At 45.2% G+C, this 18,199-nt stretch overlaps 1 protein-coding gene across 1 annotated transcript in view; it reads left to right on the forward strand.

Moving 5' to 3' along the window:
• Window positions 1–10,720: 10,720 nt before the first annotated feature.
• The window catches only part of VTCN1 (V-set domain containing T cell activation inhibitor 1), a gene marked incomplete at its 5' end in the record, with an annotated part of 60,515 nt that continues 53,036 nt past the window's right edge, over window positions 10,721–18,199 (forward strand). Inside the window, 1 exon segment of the mRNA XM_082832361.1 lies at window positions 10,721–10,752. Coding sequence (XP_082688487.1) covers window positions 10,721–10,752 — 32 coding nt within the window.

The following is an 18,199-nucleotide window of genomic DNA, read 5'->3' on the forward strand; positions in this document are numbered from 1 at the left end:
TCAGCAGATTGCTGTGTATCTTTTTCTGAGTCTCTACGCATATAGAAGCAAATCCAAATGCGTATATATGTGTTTCTGCAACTTGCTTTATTTTTTAACAACACATCTTGGATTATTTTCACATCAGTACGTATCAGCTTCCTTATTCTTTTTCGCAGTTGGTATTCCATTACATGGATGTGCCGTAATTCATCAACTAGTCTCCTACTGACAGCCATTTAGGTTGTTGCCAGTTGTTTGCTATTACAAAAAATACTGCAGTAAATAACCTTCTGCATATGCCATTTTGCGTGTGAGTACATTCGTACAATAAATTCCTAGAAGTACGTTACTTGATCAAACATATTGTGCAACATCATCTTCATAGCTATTGTTAATTTGCCCTCCATCAGGTTATACCCCCACTTGCAATGTATGAGTACCAGCGCAGCGTGTTGCCAACGCTTGTACTGTCACCAATCTGATAGGTGAAAATAGCATCTCAATGTAGTTTTAATTTGAATTTATCTTATTATGAATGAGATTGAGCATGTTTCATATTTTTAAAAAGCTATTTATATTTCCCTTACTGCGAACTGTATGTTATATCCTTTGCTCATTTTTCCGTTGGGTTGTTGGTCTTCTGTATTTTATAATAAGGAACTTTATACAAGAAAAATTTACTCTTAGAAATGTAAGCCCTTTGTGATATGAGTTGCAAATAACTTTCTTCTTTGGTTGTTTGCCTTTTGATTTGGCTTATTGCATCAGTTGTGTGTGTGTGTGTGTGTGTGTGTGTGTGTGTGTGTGTAAGAAACCATCCCCAAACTTATCAGCTCATCACAACAACCATTGATTTGCCCATGATGCTATAGTCTGGGTTTAGCTGATAGTTCATCTCTGTTCCACAAGGTGTCAGCTGGGCTCACTTATGCTTTAAAGTCAGCCGGTGGTTGATGGCCTCACTCATGGGTCTGTTGGTTGATTGGCTGTCAGTAGAGGTAACGAGGGTCACTAGCCATCCAGCAGGCTAGTCTGGTCTTCTTCACATGATGGTCATAGGTTCCAAAAACAGCCAGAGAACAAGTACCAAAGCCCAAGTGTTTTTAAGCCTCTGCTTGTGTCACATTTGTTATTGCCCAGAGGCCAAATGTAACAGGGTTAAGGCTGAATTCAGGGTAGGAAGGGAATACCTAAGGGCATGAACAAAGGGAAGAAATTTCGGCCATATCTGCAAACAATCTACCACACTTATGGGATTTGTTTGGGATTTTGGTTCTTTTTCTTCACGTTACTGTTGTTAGTTTGGTTTCCTATGAAGTTTTTTATTTTTATGTACTACAATTTGTCAATCTCTTCTTTCACAGATTCTAGATTTCGAGTCGTAAGTAGAAAGACCTTCGCCCACTCTGAGGTTATAAAGGTAATTCCTCTTTTCTTCTAGTACTTTTATGGCTTCATTGATTACATTTAAGCTTTGATCCGTTTGGAATTTATCCTTGTGTTCACTCCACATTTATATTCTTAACTAAAACATAATTGTCCTCTGTTGGGGAGGGTTGTTTTATCAGTCAGGATAGGCAGTTATACCCAGTAACAAACAACTCCTAAATCTTAGTGGCTTTTTACAAGAAAGATTTATTTCATGCTCATGCTGCATGTCCATCATGGTCTGGAGTAAGCTCTGCCCCCCATCAACTTTACTTGAGGACCCAGGCTGATGACCCACCCTCCATCTAGGACACTGACCATCTTGTACAGAAGAGAGACCAAGACCACATACACAGTGCCTCTTATAGCTTCCTTTCAGAAATAACACTTGCTTTTCATGGGCTAAAGGGAGTCACACAACCAATCCTGATGCCAGTGGGATAGGGAAGTATAACCCTCCCCTGAGGAGGGACAAACAAGAAGGACATTTCAGTCTTTCACTATTGTCCTTTCTGTTAACGTGCAGCTCTTGGAAAGGACACACATGGAGCCTGAAGCTAGCTGGGGACCACATCCTACCAGCTTTGTCAGGAACATCATCGCTGGCCTGGGGTTATGCATGCCAGAGGCAAATAAGCCTTACACCCAACCTTTCTCCCCCAGATCATGGACCCTGCTCAGAGCAGGGGCATGCATGTCATACAGAGCAGCAGAGTATAGAAAGAGAGGAGCAGTGGGCCACGTCTAGGGGACTGTTATAAGTGGAATTGTGCCACCTTAAAAAGATATACTGCGTTATGAACCCCACCCCAGTACCTCAGAATGTTACCTTTTTTGGAGATAGGGTCTTTACAGAGGTAATAAGTTAAAACGAGGTTATTAGGATGAGTCCTAATCCAGTATGACTGATATCCTTACAAAAAGGGGAAACTGGGATACAGACATGTGCAGAGGGAAGATGATATGAATCCAAATGAAAAAGATAGCCACCCACAGCAAAGGAGAGAGATCTGGAACAGATCCTTCCCTCACGGGCCTCAGAAGGAACCAACTCTGTCATCACCTTGATGTCAGACTTCCAGCCTCCAGAACTGTGAAAAAATAAATGTCTGCTGCTTAGCCACCCAGTTTATGGTAATTTTTTATGGCAGCCCTAGCAAAGGAATATAAGGAACATCTCCAGTAGCTTGGTGAGGGTTGCCTGGATGCTATTTTGAAGGGTTTCTGATGCCACATTAGGCTAGCAGGGAGGAAACCCATGATCAACTAGCAATATCTTCTATGGATGTGGGGTGGAAGGCAGCATTGAGTTTGGAGTCAGCTGGCCAGGGAATGTACCCAGGCTCCAGCATATTATGACTCTGTGATGACAGCAGGGGTCACACAAACTTGTAAACTGGTGAACGGCCTGAGGGCTTTGCTGAGGATAAGGGAAGGGTGCGATGGAGAACAAGCCTGGAATCTGCCTGGGTGTGGGTCCCCAGCCTGCCTGGTGATGGAGCAGCCAGCCCTTCTCTGATGAGAGAGGATCAGCAACCAGCAAGAGAAAGTCAGAGCCTCACATGAAATGAAAGCTCTGTAATATTTTACTAGACATCAGCATTCCTTTCAATTAGCCTTTCTAAAATTTGCTATATTAAGACCACAAGCTCTGCTCTTCCCAGGTCTGAAGAGTATCGTGAGATCTCTCCCTCTAGCAGAGTATCGTAAGATTCCACAGCCCCGAAAAACACAAAGTATTTCTCAGAGCAGCTTTTAGAGTGTACTGGTGTATAAGAGAAAGCCTGAAATATTGATAAAAAGGTCCAGAGATGTGGGTGTTGTGGTTGCTTTCGGCAGGTGTTTCCTTCCTAAAGGCAGATACAACACCCAAAACAAAAAGCAACAAAAAAACTTTTCAAAAAATTTAAACTCTGAGTTTAAATTTTAAACTTTTTAAAATTTTAAAGTTTTAAAGCTTTAATTTTAAAGATTAATTTTAAACTTTTTAAAAATTTTAAACATGCACACACGTGTGTGTGTGTGCACGTGTGTGTGTGTTCATAACATGTCATAGCTTGCTCGGTGCTCCATGGAACACCACTGTAATTTGGGGGCCAGACAGCACTCTGGCTATAGATATTAAGGTTGACTTAGCAGGCCCCTGCAGTAGTGATAATGGTGAGATGTCTTCGGAAGTGACCTCAGAGGCAGTGACCATCAGAGAGAGACATGGAGCAGAATAAGATGAAAGAACGGTGTATTTATTGCTTATATAACAAACCACCCCAGAAATAATGGCTTAAAACAGCAACTGTTTTATTTGTTGGTGATTATGTGGGTCAGCAATTTGGGATGGGCTCAGCTGGGCGATTCTTCTATTCAATGGCGGTCATTCACAGGCTGCGGCCAGCAGGTTGGCTGGAGGCTGATTGATGTAGGGCTCTCAGCTGGGATGGCTCATCTGTGCCAGAAGCTTTATCACAAGGTGGGGGAAGAGCCTTCAGCAGTCAGAGAGGGCAAGTCTGAATGCACACGCACCTTTCATGTCTCCGCCTGCATCACACTTTTTAACGTCCCAGTGTCAAGCCCAGCGTCAGTGCGGGAAGGGACTGCACAGAGGCTTGGATACACGAAGGCATGATTCCTTGGGGCCTTCAGCGTAAGACTCTTTCACAGTTTGCCTTTCTGAGAACCTCTGTAACATGTCCTGAGACTCACAGAGGTAAAACTTGCAGACTGCCAGAGATTAGATGGTAAAGTTCAGAAGGTCGTGAAAGCTTTGTTATATACATCTCTGTGATCCCTTCTATACACATAGGCAAGAAGGCCTGGGAAAACTCAAATTATTGACCTTGAACAAATCCCTTAATCTCTGAGACTCGGTTTCCCATTGGTAAAACTCACCCCACAGGGTTACGGTCAGGATCGCGTGAGCTCACGGCCTTTTGTGAAAAGTCCCACACGTAAGTGGGTGCTCTTCCTTCAGCCAGGATAGGTGAGGAAGGAAACTTTAAGCTGGTGCACAGGGAAATGTAGAGATACTCAATGAGAAAATAGAGCCCCAGGTGAATTGACTGCTTAAAGAATGTTTTTTTTTTTTTACTGGGGTATAGTTGTTTTACAATGCTGTGCTAGTTTCTGCTGTACAAAGAAGTAAATCAGCTATATGTATACATACATCCCCTCCCTCCTGGACCTCCCCCTGACCCCCACTAACCACTCACCTAGGTTACTGCAGAGCACGTGCTGAGCTCCCTGCGCTATACAGCAGGTTCCCACTAACTTAAAAAAAAATTCACAAGAAGACCTTTCAGTTTAGATACATTGTTAGTCTTTTTTTTTTTTTTGCCGTATGCAGGACTCTCACTGTTGTGACCTCTCCCGTTGCGGAGCACAGGCTCCGGACGCGCAGGCTCAGCGGCCATGGCTCACGGGTCCAACCGCTCCGCGGCATGTGGGATCTTCCCGAACCAGGGCACGAACCCGTGTCCCCTGCATCGGCAGGTGGACTCTCAACCACTGTGCCACCAGGGAAGCCCCATTGTTAGTCTTGATCTTTGTCTTTCCAAGATCGACAAGGAGAAAACAGACCTTGTATTGGTATCACACATCTGCTTTACCCTTTGTCCTAATTTTAAACTGTTCTCAAAGGCAACTTGTTCTCTCCCACTTCTAACAGTGTCGACCCCGCTCACAAGACACCTGCTCTAGAATGGGTTGATGGATCACACCCCGATTTGATCCCTGCTCACCCATCCATCAAACGTTACCAGTCCTTTCTATGTGTCTGCCATGGTGTTAGAACTTGTGACACAAAGATGAATTAGGCCTCGTTTTAATCCCCTAGTTGCTCACAGACTAGCGATGAGATAGATGCATGAACAGGAAATAGTACTATCATTGTGTGCTGTGAGAGAAAAACATGCATTTGTTCAACAAACATGTAACACCCCTTACTCTGTGCGTGCCTTATGCTGCTGTGAAATATAAAAGTAAACAAGACGCCTTTTTGTAGTTGAAGGGGTGTCTAGTTAAGAAGTCAGAGAAGTCCGCAGTCATAACTTAGGAACTCAGAAGTAGGCATGAGGTTCTCATGGGAGCCCAGAGCATGGCACCTGCCAGGTGGAAGTAGTTGGGGAAAGTTTCCCATAGAATTGATCACAAATAAGGAAAGGGCAGGGGGTGGATTCAGGCAGACAGAGCAGCACGTACAAAGACAGCTTGGAGCAGCTTGGGAGAGTGTGGTATCTGGGGGGAACCCAGAGCAGCTCAGCATGCCTGGTACATGCAGTGAGGAGAAGGAATGTGAGAGCAGAATCTGGAAAGGTTGGTAGACGCCAGACCACAGGCACTGGGTGTAAGGAACGGCACCAAGAAACGGAGGAGAGCTTAAACAAGCTTTATTTTGGAACGCTCCCGGGCGAGGTTCACTGGTCCGAGAGAAATTGGCCAGAGAAGTCGCGCCCGGGTGAGGGTTTGGGCAGAATTTATAGGGGAAGAAGGGAAAGGGGTGTGGTGAATCCGGGAGGGCGCAGGTTATTCCTTATTTGGTGGTCTCTTTGGGTATCGTGGCAATATCCGGTGCCGGTTGCATCAGTCTTGGGACCGTTAGTCCTGCCCCTCGAAAGGCGGGAAGGCTGGGCCGGGTGGAAAGTCCCCAGGTCAGTTCCTGGAACTGGGTGGTCCAGAAAGTCTCCAGGTCAGTTTCTGGAACCGGGTGGTCTGGAAAGTTTCGGTCTGATGCAACCTGTGAGTCTGATTGCACTCCCCTGCCTCGGGCCAGTTGGCCTTACACTGGGGAACCATGGATCATTTTAACTCAGGAAGTACTCTGATCAGATTTGCATTTTAGAAAAATCACTCCAGCAGAAATAGAAATAGGAGACTGCTTAATAATTCACTTCAAACGGGGATAGTATTAGTATTAGTATTAAGAGATACTAATAGGGATAGAGAGAAGGGGGTGGATTTTGGAAGCATAAAGGAGTATTATGGGCTGAAATGTGTCCTCCCCTGAAAAATTTCGTATGTCGAAGTCCTAACCCCCAGTACCTCAGATTGTGACTGTATTTGGAGATAGGGGTCTTTAAAGCGGTGATTAAGTTAACAGTCATTAGGGTCGGCTTAATCCTATATGGCTGCTGTACTTACAAGATAGAAGAACAATTTAGGATTCGGACAAAAGGTAGAGCAGATGTGTGAAACAAACACAAAATCTGTTTTCTCCTTGTCGATCTTGGGGAGAGACACATAGACATACGGAAGGAAGACCATGTGAGGACACAGGGAAAAGACAACCATCTTCAGGCCAAGGAGAGAAGCCTCAGAAGAAGCCAACCCGGCTGATACCGTGATCTTGGATTTCGGCCTCTAGAGCTGTGGGGAAATGCATTTCCGTATCCAGTCTGCGGTACTTTGTTATGTCGACGGGGACAAACTAATGCAAGCAGGAAGAATCATGAGACTTGGGGAGCACAGAGGTGTAAAGAGCAAGGGGAAGAGAGAGTAGAGGCTGACTTCCAGGTTTTGGGTTTGTTTTTTTTTTTGTGGTACACGGGCCTCTCACTGCTGTGGCCTCTCCCATTGTGGAGCACAGGCTCCGGATGTGCAGGCTCAGCGGCCATGGCTCACGGGCCCAGCCGCTCCGCGGCATGTGGGATCTTCCCAGACTGGGGCACGAACCCGTGTCCCCTGCATCGGCAGGTGGACTCTCATCCACTGCGCCACCAGGGAAGCCCTGACTTCCAAGTGTTTGGCTTGAGCAATCTGTCATGGGATGCTGCCGTTTCCAAGAGGTGTAACCCAGGAGGAGCAGTGGGGTTAGAGATGGACAAGGGTGCATTCCAGCTTGGACACGTGTGGTTTTGTGGTTCCTGCAGGACAGCAAGTGGAGCAGCGGGACATGTGGTCCCGGAGGCCTGTCAGGAACCATGGGCTGGGGGTACAGATGTCCCGGTCTGCAGAAGGGGGCAGTTGAAGCAGAGGCGTGGACACGGTCGCCCAGGGGACATGGGCCCTGTGGGAAGAGAAGGCAGAGGACAGAATCACAAAGAACCCCATCACTTATGGGACAGATGAAGGAAAACGGCCTGGAGACAGGACAGAGCAGGAGGCTTTAGGCGTTTCTCAGAGAAGAAAGTGTCTAGAGAGGCTCTCAAATCCTGGAGAGATGAAGGTTTCAAAGCCTCTCTCTCTCTCTCTCTCTACACACACACACACACACAATCTTATGTTATTCTAACATTTTGCAATATTGGTCTGTTGCTTTGCAATGATTTTTTTGTTATTTTACGTGCATCGCTCTTCAGGTTTTGGAGACAGAACCAGATGATGTTTGTTTGCTTCTGCAGAGGCTTTTAGCTCTGTGTCGCTGCCTGACGGTGCTTGCCCTCGTGGCGGGTGGGCTCCTCAAGCTTTCCTCCTGACAGAAACTGCTTATCAGTCACTTTATCTGTCAGTGGGTTGTCTTGGTTTTTTCCTCCAGACCTTCCTTAGCCCATCTTGCAGTGATGATGGATGGCTGGAGGAGACATACTGGGTGACCCTGCTCCGGGCTGTTTGAGGGGGGCCTGTCCTTTTTGAGGCTTGTTGAGGACTGGGCAGAAACCTTGTGCCTTTGGGGTGGGTCAGATGTATAGGATTTTTTTTTAACATCTTTATTAGAGTATAATTGCTTTACAATGGTGTGTTAGTTTCTGCTTTATAACAAAGTGAATCAGCTATACATATACATATATCCCCATATCCCCTCACTCTTGCGTCTCCCTCCCACCCTCCCTATCCTACCTCCCTCCCACCCTCCCTATCCTATCCTATCCTATCCTAGGTGGTCACAAAGCACCGAGCTGATCTCCCTGTGCTATGTGGCTGCTTCCCGCTAGCTATATTTTACATTTAGTTGTGTATATATGTCCATGCCACTCTTTCACTTCATCCCAGCTTACCCTTCCCCCTCCCCGTGTCCTCAAGTCCATTCTCTACATCTGCGTCTTTATTCCTGTCCTGCCCCTAGGTTCTTCAGAACCTTTTTTCTTTTTAAGATTCCATATATATGTGTTAGCATACGGTATTTGTTTTTCTCTTTCTGACTTACTTCACTCTGTATGACAGACTCCAGGTCCATCCACCTCACTACAAATAACTCAATTTTGTTTCTTTTTATGGCTGAGTAATATTCCATTGTATATATGTGCCACATCTTCTTTAACCATTCATCTGTCGATGGACACTTTATAGTAATTACTGAAATCACTGCTCCCACTTCCTTCAGCCTCCCCAGACCCAGAAAGGATCCAGTTAGCACAGGCACCTCATAAGTCCCAGGCGTCACCCCTTTACTTACTCTGGAGAAGGGGAAAGCATGTGGAGCCCCTCAGGTACTCTGCACCCCAGCCCAGTAAGAGATGCCTTGAAGGATGGTAAAGGAATTTCCCCAAAGTCACGTGATTAAGAACCCAGGATTTGGACCTGGCTCTGGTTGACTCTAAAGATCTTCCAACAACCCTCCTACACTGTTTTCGGGAATGTAAATTGGTGCAGCCACTATGGAAAACAGGATGGAAATTCCTTAAAAAACTAAAAATAGAGTTGCCGTATGATCCAGCAATCCCACACCTGGGCATATATCCGGAGAAAACCCTAATTCGAAAAGATACATGTACCCCAATGTTCATAGCAGCACTATTTACAATAGCCAAGACATGGAAGCCACCTAAATGTCCATCGACAGAGGAATGTAGAAAGAAGATGTTGTACGCGTATACAATGGAATACTACTCAGACATAAAGAGAATGAAATATTGCCATTTGCAGCAACACGGATGGGCCTAGAGATTGTCATACTGAGTGAAGTAAGTCAGACAGAGAAAGACAAAAAGCATATGATATCACTTATATGTGGAATCTTTTTTTAAAAATGATACAAATGACCTTATTTACAAAATAGAAACAGACTCACAGGCACAGAAAACAAATTTATGGTTACCAAAGGGAAAAGGGGGAGGGATAAATTAAGAGTTTGGGATTAACAGATACACACTACTATACATAAAATAGATAATCAACAAGGACCCACTGAATAGCACAGGGAACTACATTCAATATCTTGTAATTACTTATAATGAAAAAGAATATATATGTGTAACTTAATCACTTTGCTGTACACCAGAAATTAACAACATTGTAAATCAACTATACTTGAATTTTTTTAAAAAGCCTAGAGAGAAAAAATATTTAAAGAAATAAAAACAAAGACAGACCTTCCCACTATTAAATTACCCTCTCCTCTTCTGTCTTCTCCCCACCACCCGGTTCTCTCTTCCTTTCCCAGCTGTGCTTCATGCTTATTCCAGCAGCTGGTGCACCAACACTGGAGTCATTCAGCTGAAGTCCTGGGGCATCTTTACCCTGAAATAAACACAGTAGCCAGCTAGTAGCTGGTGAATCATCCAGTCAGTGTATGTTTCCCATCCAGGGTGCCCCTTCGGGGGATGGAGGAGACAATACAGAGAGAGAGAGGGCTTTATGCCTTAGACTTCCTGTCTTGTTGGAAATATGAGTGCTGGATGAAATGTCAGAGACCAGTTTTTCTAACCCACTCACCCAACAGCAATAGCTTCTATGTAGTGCACATTCTGTGTCATTTTGGAGTCTCAAACTAGTTGTGAGGTGGGCAGGGCAGGACCTCTCACCCTTTAACTGAAATGAAACCAGTGGAGATCTGCCCACCCAGACGGGCAGTCTCAGGGGCCCGAGGTGAGCTCAGTCTTGAGTGACAGACTCAGTACTCTTGTCATCTTGGCTCACAGCCTTCTGAGGTCCCTCAGCACGAGTGTCCTCCACAAGAGATCCCACCAGGGGTGACCCAGCCTCTGTCTGAGCACCAGCCACCACAGGAAGGACTCCCAGCCTCCCAACTTCCTGGCACAGACCTGCCCCTTTGAGCTGTTCCAGTCCTTGCTTAGGTGGAGATGAACTCTCCCTCCCTAGCTCTCCTTCCGCAGTCAGGAGAATTGACGTGTGTGAATATAAGCCCTGAAGCAGGGGGCCTGGGAAGCTTTTCTTTCCCACCCTCTCACCGGGTCAAGGCTTGGCAAGGCGGTTCCGCGTGCCTGGCCTCCCTGGCTGGGACAGGCAGCCTCTGTGCCTGCAGGGACTTCAGCAGCAGGACTTCTGAGCCATCCACAGCTGCATCGACCACTCCCATCTGAGCCCAGTATTTCAGGCCGGCACACCCTGGCCAGCTGTGCATCACGGCAACGGGAAGGCAGCAGCAGCTCCACTCACCCCAGCATCTAGCGCCCTGCGGGAAGGGCCTGTTCCTCCCACCATGGCTTCCCGAGGGCAGGTCATCTTCTGGAGGTAGCGCTCTCTTCTCTATGCTTACAGGTGGAGGAAACTGGGGTGAGGGCTTTGGGGGTTGCTGAGGACTGCTGGGCTGTCCCATAGGTCCCCACCTGTACCCTTATCTGATCCAGCATTGGGCTGGCGGGAATCTGGCCAGACAAGAGCCTAAGTGGACTCAGTTTAACTCAAGACCCCCGTTCAGGGTCAGGTTGGTTTTCTGCCATGGAGGGCTGTCACATGCCAGTGTGTGTGCCAGGCTGGGATGTCAAGGCTCTTGTGGGGGCACTGAGCAGGGTGGCATAGGGCTATTTGGGAGGGTAGAAGGGAATCTATGACTGATGATGGGTGGAATGCAGGTGGACCCTCTGTTGCCCCCAGGATGAAGGAGGTGAGCATGGCTGAACCTTTGTGCAAAGAGGCCACTGGGAAGAGGGCCGATGGGCAAGCTGGGTGGGAATCAGGGGGGCTGGAGGGCTGTTCCAGGGAAGCGGGTGGAGCCCATCTGGGTGAAGCTGGTGTCCACTCTCCACCCTAACAAGGCCATAATTTTCCTTAATATACTCATACATTTTATGAGTATATTAAGTTCATGAGGTGATCATGGCCATTGGTGATGTGGGAGAGTTCATGAGAGGATCTCCCCATCCTCTGCGGACCCAGTGGATTATTTTCTTAAATAATTACCAGAGAGCTTACTATCTTCAAATCTCACACTCAGAATGCATGCCACTTGGAGATGGGATGCTGGTGTGTATGTTCTACCAGGCCTGCCTGCATGGTACATTTAGGAGCTTTGTGGTCAGAACCGTCTTCCCCTTTTCCCTTCATGGCCATCAATGGAAGCAGCCTTCACCCATGGAACATTTTTTTTCTTTTTTTTTTTAATTGAAGTATAGTTGCTGTACAATGTTACAGGTGCACAATATAGTGATCCACAAGTTTTAAAGGTTATACTCCATTTATAGTTATTATAAAATATTGACTATATTCCCTGTGTGGTACAGTATATCCTTGTAGCTTATTTATTTTATACATAACAATTTGTACCTCTTAATATCCTACCCCTCTGTTGCCTCTCCCCCATACCCTCTTCCCATTTATAACCACTAGTTTGTTCTCTAGGTCTGTGAGTCTGATTCTTGTCTGCTTTATTCCCTAGTTTGTTGTATTTTTTAGATCCCACATGTAATTGAGATCATACAATATTTGTCTTTCTCTGTCTGACTTATTTCACGTAGTATAATGTCATCCAAGTCTGCCCATGTTGCTGCAAATGGCAAAATTTCATTCTTTTTTATGGCTGAGTAGTATTCCATTATATATATATATTATATAATATATATATACCACAGCTTCTTTACCCATTCATCTGTTGATGGACACTTAGGTTGTTTCCATATACTGGCAATTGTAAATAATGCTGCTATGAACATTGGGGTGAATGTATCTTTTAGACTTAGTGGTTTTGTTTTTTTCAGATATATACCCAGGATTGGAACTCCTGGATCATATGGTAACTCTGTTTTTAGTTTTTCAAGAAAGCTCCATACTGTTTTCCACAGTGGCTGCACCCATTTACATTCCTACTAACAGTGCACAAGGGTTCCCTTTTCTCCACACCCTCGCCAACGTTTGTTATTTGTGTTCTTTTTGATGATAGCCACTCTGACAGGTGTGAGGTGGTATCTCATTATGATTTTGACTTGCATTTCCCTGATGATTAGCAATGTTGAGCATCTTTTCACATGCCTGTTGGCCATCTGTATTTCCTCTTTGGAAAAATGTTTATTCAGTTCTTCTCATTTTTTAATCGGGTTGTGGAGGGTTTTTTTGGTTTTTTGTTTTATTGAAGTATAGTTGACTCACAATGTTGTGATTTTTGTTTTGTTTTGTTTTGAAGTCAGTTTTTTATTAACTTTAAACAGCCAAATGTGACCTTAACTGACATGAGACTGTCTAGTTTTTATTTTATTTTTTTTTACTTTTTATTTTATATTGGAGTACAGTTGATTAACAATGTTGTATTAGTTTCAGGTGTACAGCAAAGTGATTCAGTTATACACATACATACACTGTTTTTCATATTCTTTTCCATTATGCTTTATCATAGGGTACTGAATATAGTTCCCTGTGCTATACAGTAGGACCTTGTTGTTTATCCATCCTATATATAATAGTTGGCATCTGCTAACCCCAAACTCCCACTCCATCCCTCATCCACCCCCCACCCCTTGGCAACCACAAGTCTGTTCTCTATGTCTGTGAGTCTGTTTCTGTTTCATAGAAGTTCATCAGTGTCATACTTTAGATTCCACATATAAGTGATATGGCATTTGTCTTTGTCTGACTTACTTCACTTAGTATGATAATCTCTAGTTCCATCCATGTTGCTGCAAGTGGCATTATCTCATTCTTTTTATGGCTGAGTAATATTCCACTGTATATACGTACCACATCTTCTTTATCCATTCCTCTGCCGATAGACATTTAGGTTGTTTCCATGTCTTGGCTATTGTAAATAATGCTGCTACGAACATAGGTGTGCATGTGTCTTTTTAAATTATAGTTTTGTCCAGGTATATGTCCAGCAGTGGGATTGCTGGATCATATGACAACTCTATTTTTAGTTTTTTGAAGAACCTCCATACTGTTTTCCATAGTGGCTGCACCAACTTACATTCCCAACAACAGTGTAGGAAGGTTCCTTTTTCTCCACACCCTCTCCATCATTTGTTATGTGTAGACTTATTAATGATTGCCATTCTGACCAGTGTGAAGTGGTACCCCATTGTAGTTTTGATTTGCATTTCTCTAGTAATTAGCAATGTTGGTCACCTGTTCGTGTGCTTGTTGGCATCTGTATGTCTTCTTTGGAGAAATGTCTGTTTGGTTCTTCTGCCCATTTTTCAATTGGGTTGTTTGTTTTTTTGATGTTGAGTTGTATGAACTGTTTATATATGTTGGGTACTAACCCCTTATCAGTCTTATCATTTGCAAATATTATTTTCTCCCATTCAATAGGTTGTCTTTTCATTTTGTCGATGGATTCCTTTGCTATGCAAAAGCTTTTAAGTTTAATTAGGTTCCATTTGTTTATTTTTGCTTTTATTTCCTTTGCTTTAGGAGACTGATTCAAAAAAATATTGCCTCAATTTATATCAAAGAGTGCTCTGTCTGTGTTTCCTTCTAGGATATTTATATTATTTGGTCTTACATTTAGGTCTTTAATCCATTTTGAGTTTATTTTTGTGTATGGTGTTAGAGAATGTTCTAATTTCATTCTTTTACATGTAGTTGTCCAGTTTTCCCAGCATCACTTATTGAAGAGGCTGTCTTTTCTCCATTGTATATTCTTCCTCCTTTGTTGTAGATTAATTGACCATAACTGTGACCCGTGGAACATTTGAGTGCCTGCTAGGAGTCTGTGGGTGGAAAAGTCATGATCCCTGATCTGAAGGGGTTACATTCTGATCAACAGCATTAATGGAGCACCTACTATGTGCTGGGCACTGCGCCAGGCACTAGTGCACCAGGCACTAGTGCACTAGTGCGAAGGCAACTAAAACACTGACAGGATTTTAGGCTAATGGGAAGGAAAGACTCCCAAACAGACAATTCCAACCTGCTGTTCATAAGCCATGAGACAATAGGGCAGAATGCAACAGGAGCACTTCCCTAACCTGAGGCTTTGGGGAAGGTTTCCTGAACCAGGTGATGGCTGGGCTAAGTCTTGAGGATGAAGTAGCATAGTCCAGGTGAAGAAGGATGGGAAGGACCCTCTAGACAGAGGGGATAGGACAGGACAGGACAGGATGGGATACGATAATAGAATAAAGCTCACGAAGCAGCATGGGGTGTTGGAGAGTTACAGGCTACTCCATATCATTACCCGAGCATGAAGCTTGAGGCGGGGGGTGCTGAGATGAGGCTGGAGAGGCAGAGCCAGGTCATGCTGGGCCTTTATCAAGCAGACTCAGAGCTAGGAATTTGGTGTGGGTGATGAAGAGCCATTGAAGTCTCAAGCAAGGGAATCTTGGTGGTTTTCATCTTAGGCAGGTTATTCCAGAGGCAGCATAGAGAATGGATAGGAGGGCAGAGAAACTGCAGGGAAACAGTTACATAAGGAATGCTCAGGACCTGAAGTTGAGAATGATAGCAGGGGTCCAGAGAGGGGAAAACTATTCAAGAAATGTTTAGGACTTAAAATTGGTGATAAGGTAGATAGCTAGTGGGAAGCAGCTGCAGAGCACAGGGAGATCAGCTCGGTGCTTTGTGACCGCCTGGAGGGGTGGGATAGGGAGGGTGGGAGGGAGGGAGATGCAAGAGGGAAGAGATATGGGAACATATGTATATGTATAACTGATTCACTTTGTTATAAAGCAGAAACTAACACACCATTGTAAAGCAATTATACTCCAATAAAGATGTAAAAAAAAAATTGGTGATATTTGGTAAATGAATGGAGGGGCAGGTAGGGTGGTACAGAATAGGAATGGATGAGGCAAAGGGTGGAGCCTGGAATGAACCCCATGTTCCTGGATTAGATACAGTGAGTTGGGAAAGAGGGAGAAGAGATGAGAGTTAACTTCGGCATGTGTAGAATTTGAGGTTCTCCTGGGGCCTCTAGGCGGAGATGCTCAGTGGACAGCATCCACTGAGAGAAACTGGGAGAGGTCAGGGCTGGAGATGTCAGTTTGAGAGTCAGAAGCAGGAGGCAGGGAATAGTCAGCTGGGATGTCTTGTAAGGAGAGCACATAGCAGGAGAGGAGCAAGGGACCGGGGATGGGAAGCTGACGCACACCAGCGTTTAAGGGTGGGCAGAGGAAGGTGAGTCAAAGAAAGAACTGGGAGCAAGTGGTGGGAGAGGTAGGATAGAACCAAGATAGAAGGGTCTCATGGATGTCAACAGAGAAGTTTCATGGAGCACCCTGGACTGGTAGGGGTATCAGGCCTGGTGCTGGTCGGGAGATCCAATCCGGACAATAATACGGCCTATGCAGCATTTAAGCAGAACTCATGTGGCTTTGCCCAGAAAGTGAGGAAGATATGATGCCAAGTAGCTCCTGAACTCAGATGAGGCCAGGAAGAGGCAAGGATCCTGAGTCTAGGTTCATGGGTGTGTTGACCATGCGCTGGCAACAGAGAATACCAGATAGCTGTAGCATCTTGTAGCTCTCCTTCCAGAAAGCAGAGACACAGCTAAAGCAGAAGTGAGACCCAGTGGCATGGATTTAACATAGTTACTCTGCTCTCCTTTCTCCCCGGCCTCCCCATCCCTTCTTTCTCTTCTCCCTTCCCTCCTTCTTTCCTTCCTTCTTTCATTTGTTCCTTCTTTCTTTCCTTTCTTCCTTCTTTCCTTCCCTTTTTCCTTCTTCTTTCCTTCCTTTCTTCTTTCTTTCCTTCCCTTTCTCCCTTCCCCCCTCCCTTCCTCCCTCCGTTCCTTCCTTCTCCCTGGATTCTTCATCTGTCTCATTCTGGCTCTTGTATCTGAAGAGAGCTCTTCGGAGCACTTAAGACTGGGGGAAATCGCCAGCCACAATGGGATTAATGAAGACATGTCAAAGGAAGGAAGCCACTGCATAGAAAAGGAGCAGAAGTCTACCAGAGGAAGGTGGATGAAACAGAGAATGAGGGAGGCTAGAACAAGGGAGGCACAGGGAACTTTGTTCCAAAATCTTGGTTTCCCATTGCCCCCAAGATTTCGAGCTGGTGGCTGGCTCATACATACCAGACTTTGATGGCCAAAGTGGTGCTTGGCAACATAACAAGTTTGCCTAGTGAGAAAATCTCTCCAAAGGCCTGGCCTGGGGAGGATCTCAGCACAGGCCATGCTGACACTTGAATCCCCATCGAGGTATGAAAAGATGGGTCCAACTTTCAGACCCTCTGAGCCTATAAAACCTGAGACTTTGGGACCTTGAGTGCCCATCGTCATGAGCAGAACAGAGAGTTGGAAAACGAGATAAATTGCACAGTGGAAGAAAGACTAAACAGGAGGCGCCTGTGTTCCTGCCCACACCAGGGGCAGGTTACCTCCTGAGCATGTTGCTCTAGCCCCATCTCCACCTGCTGCAATGTTACTCATTTCTTTCGGCATTCAGCTCGCATGCCGCTTCCACATTGAGGTCTTGCTGGGTCTTTCTAGTTGCAGTTAATTGCTCCTTTTATGTTCGTGGTCAGCCATGTTGATGAACACCTGTTCTTGTGCTCGTCTGTTTCCCTCAGTGGGGTTGGCTCGTCGAGGGCCTGGCCTTTGTCTTGTCCCTTGTCATAGGGAGGCAGCGTAGCTCCATGGCTACCCATTTCGGCTCTGGAATCACGCTACCTGGGTTCAAATCCTTGTGCCACCTTGAACTGTGTGGGCCTCAATTTACCTACCTATGAAATGGGCTGATAATAGAACTTAACTCCTAGAGTTGTTTGAATGGCATGTGATAATTATGTGCCTGGCACATCCTAAGAGTTATTGCTAGAGTCTTCATCTGCAAATCTCTCTACATTCCAGATACATGGCTGTGAACTACGCGCTCTAGTATACTTTGGATAAATTGCTACCGGGGTCTCTTAATGCCAGGTCACTCTAACAACACTCTGGAGACTATTCAGAGTTTTTCAGCTTCTTATTTTGAAAAAAAAAAAAAAAGTCCACCCCACCTTTTGTTGTCTATGAGTCTGAGACCATTCTTCTGTCAACCTGAGGATGACTAGGGTTTAGAATATATGTATGGCTCTGCCAGTATCAAGCGTTAAGGTGGGTGAGGGGAGTCTGGGAGGTCCTTGAGTGTACAAGCTCAGCAAATAAATCTTCCGATGAGGCACTGCTGTTGTCAAGAGCCATAGCCTTCAGGGGGCCGATGGAGCTATGGGGCTATGACCAAGCACTGGGTAATGGTTAATTAGCTAAACGACACCACACTCCTAATTATCTCCATTTCACAGATGCAAATGTTGAGGCAAGATGACCCGCTCCATGTGCCCCGGGTCAGCAGAAACCAACAAGCTCCTACCTAGACCTCTATACTGACTTTTATTAGAAAATTATCTTTCTAATCAGCTCTGCCTCATCTCCTGCCACTTAAAGCAGACCCCAGCTCAACACTGGCAAAACTCCTCAGGGACCAGACGGCCAGGGTGGAAGAGTTCTCAGCCGGCCGAGGAGGGCGCTGTCCCCAGAACAAGCCGGAGCCTGTGGCGTATCAACCCTGGCTCTGTGTTGTTTCAGGCAGCTGCTCTAGATGAGTGAGTACAGGAGTGAGAAGTGATTGAAACTCAGTGAAAATTACATCCTTTCAAAGCTTGAAAATTCAGAAAGTCAGTACACCCCCTCATTTTATCTATGAGATAATAAAAAGAAATTGTGCAACTTGCCAAAGGGTCATGCAGTTAAAAATGGGTAGAATAATGATCTTTCAATGGTTCCATATTGCCCAGTGACCCTAGCTAAAAACCGTACTGGACCCCA

This window comes from Leucopleurus acutus (genome assembly GCF_964270905.1).
Source record: "Leucopleurus acutus genome assembly, chromosome: 2".
Taxonomy (NCBI): Eukaryota; Metazoa; Chordata; class Mammalia; order Artiodactyla; family Delphinidae; genus Leucopleurus; species Leucopleurus acutus.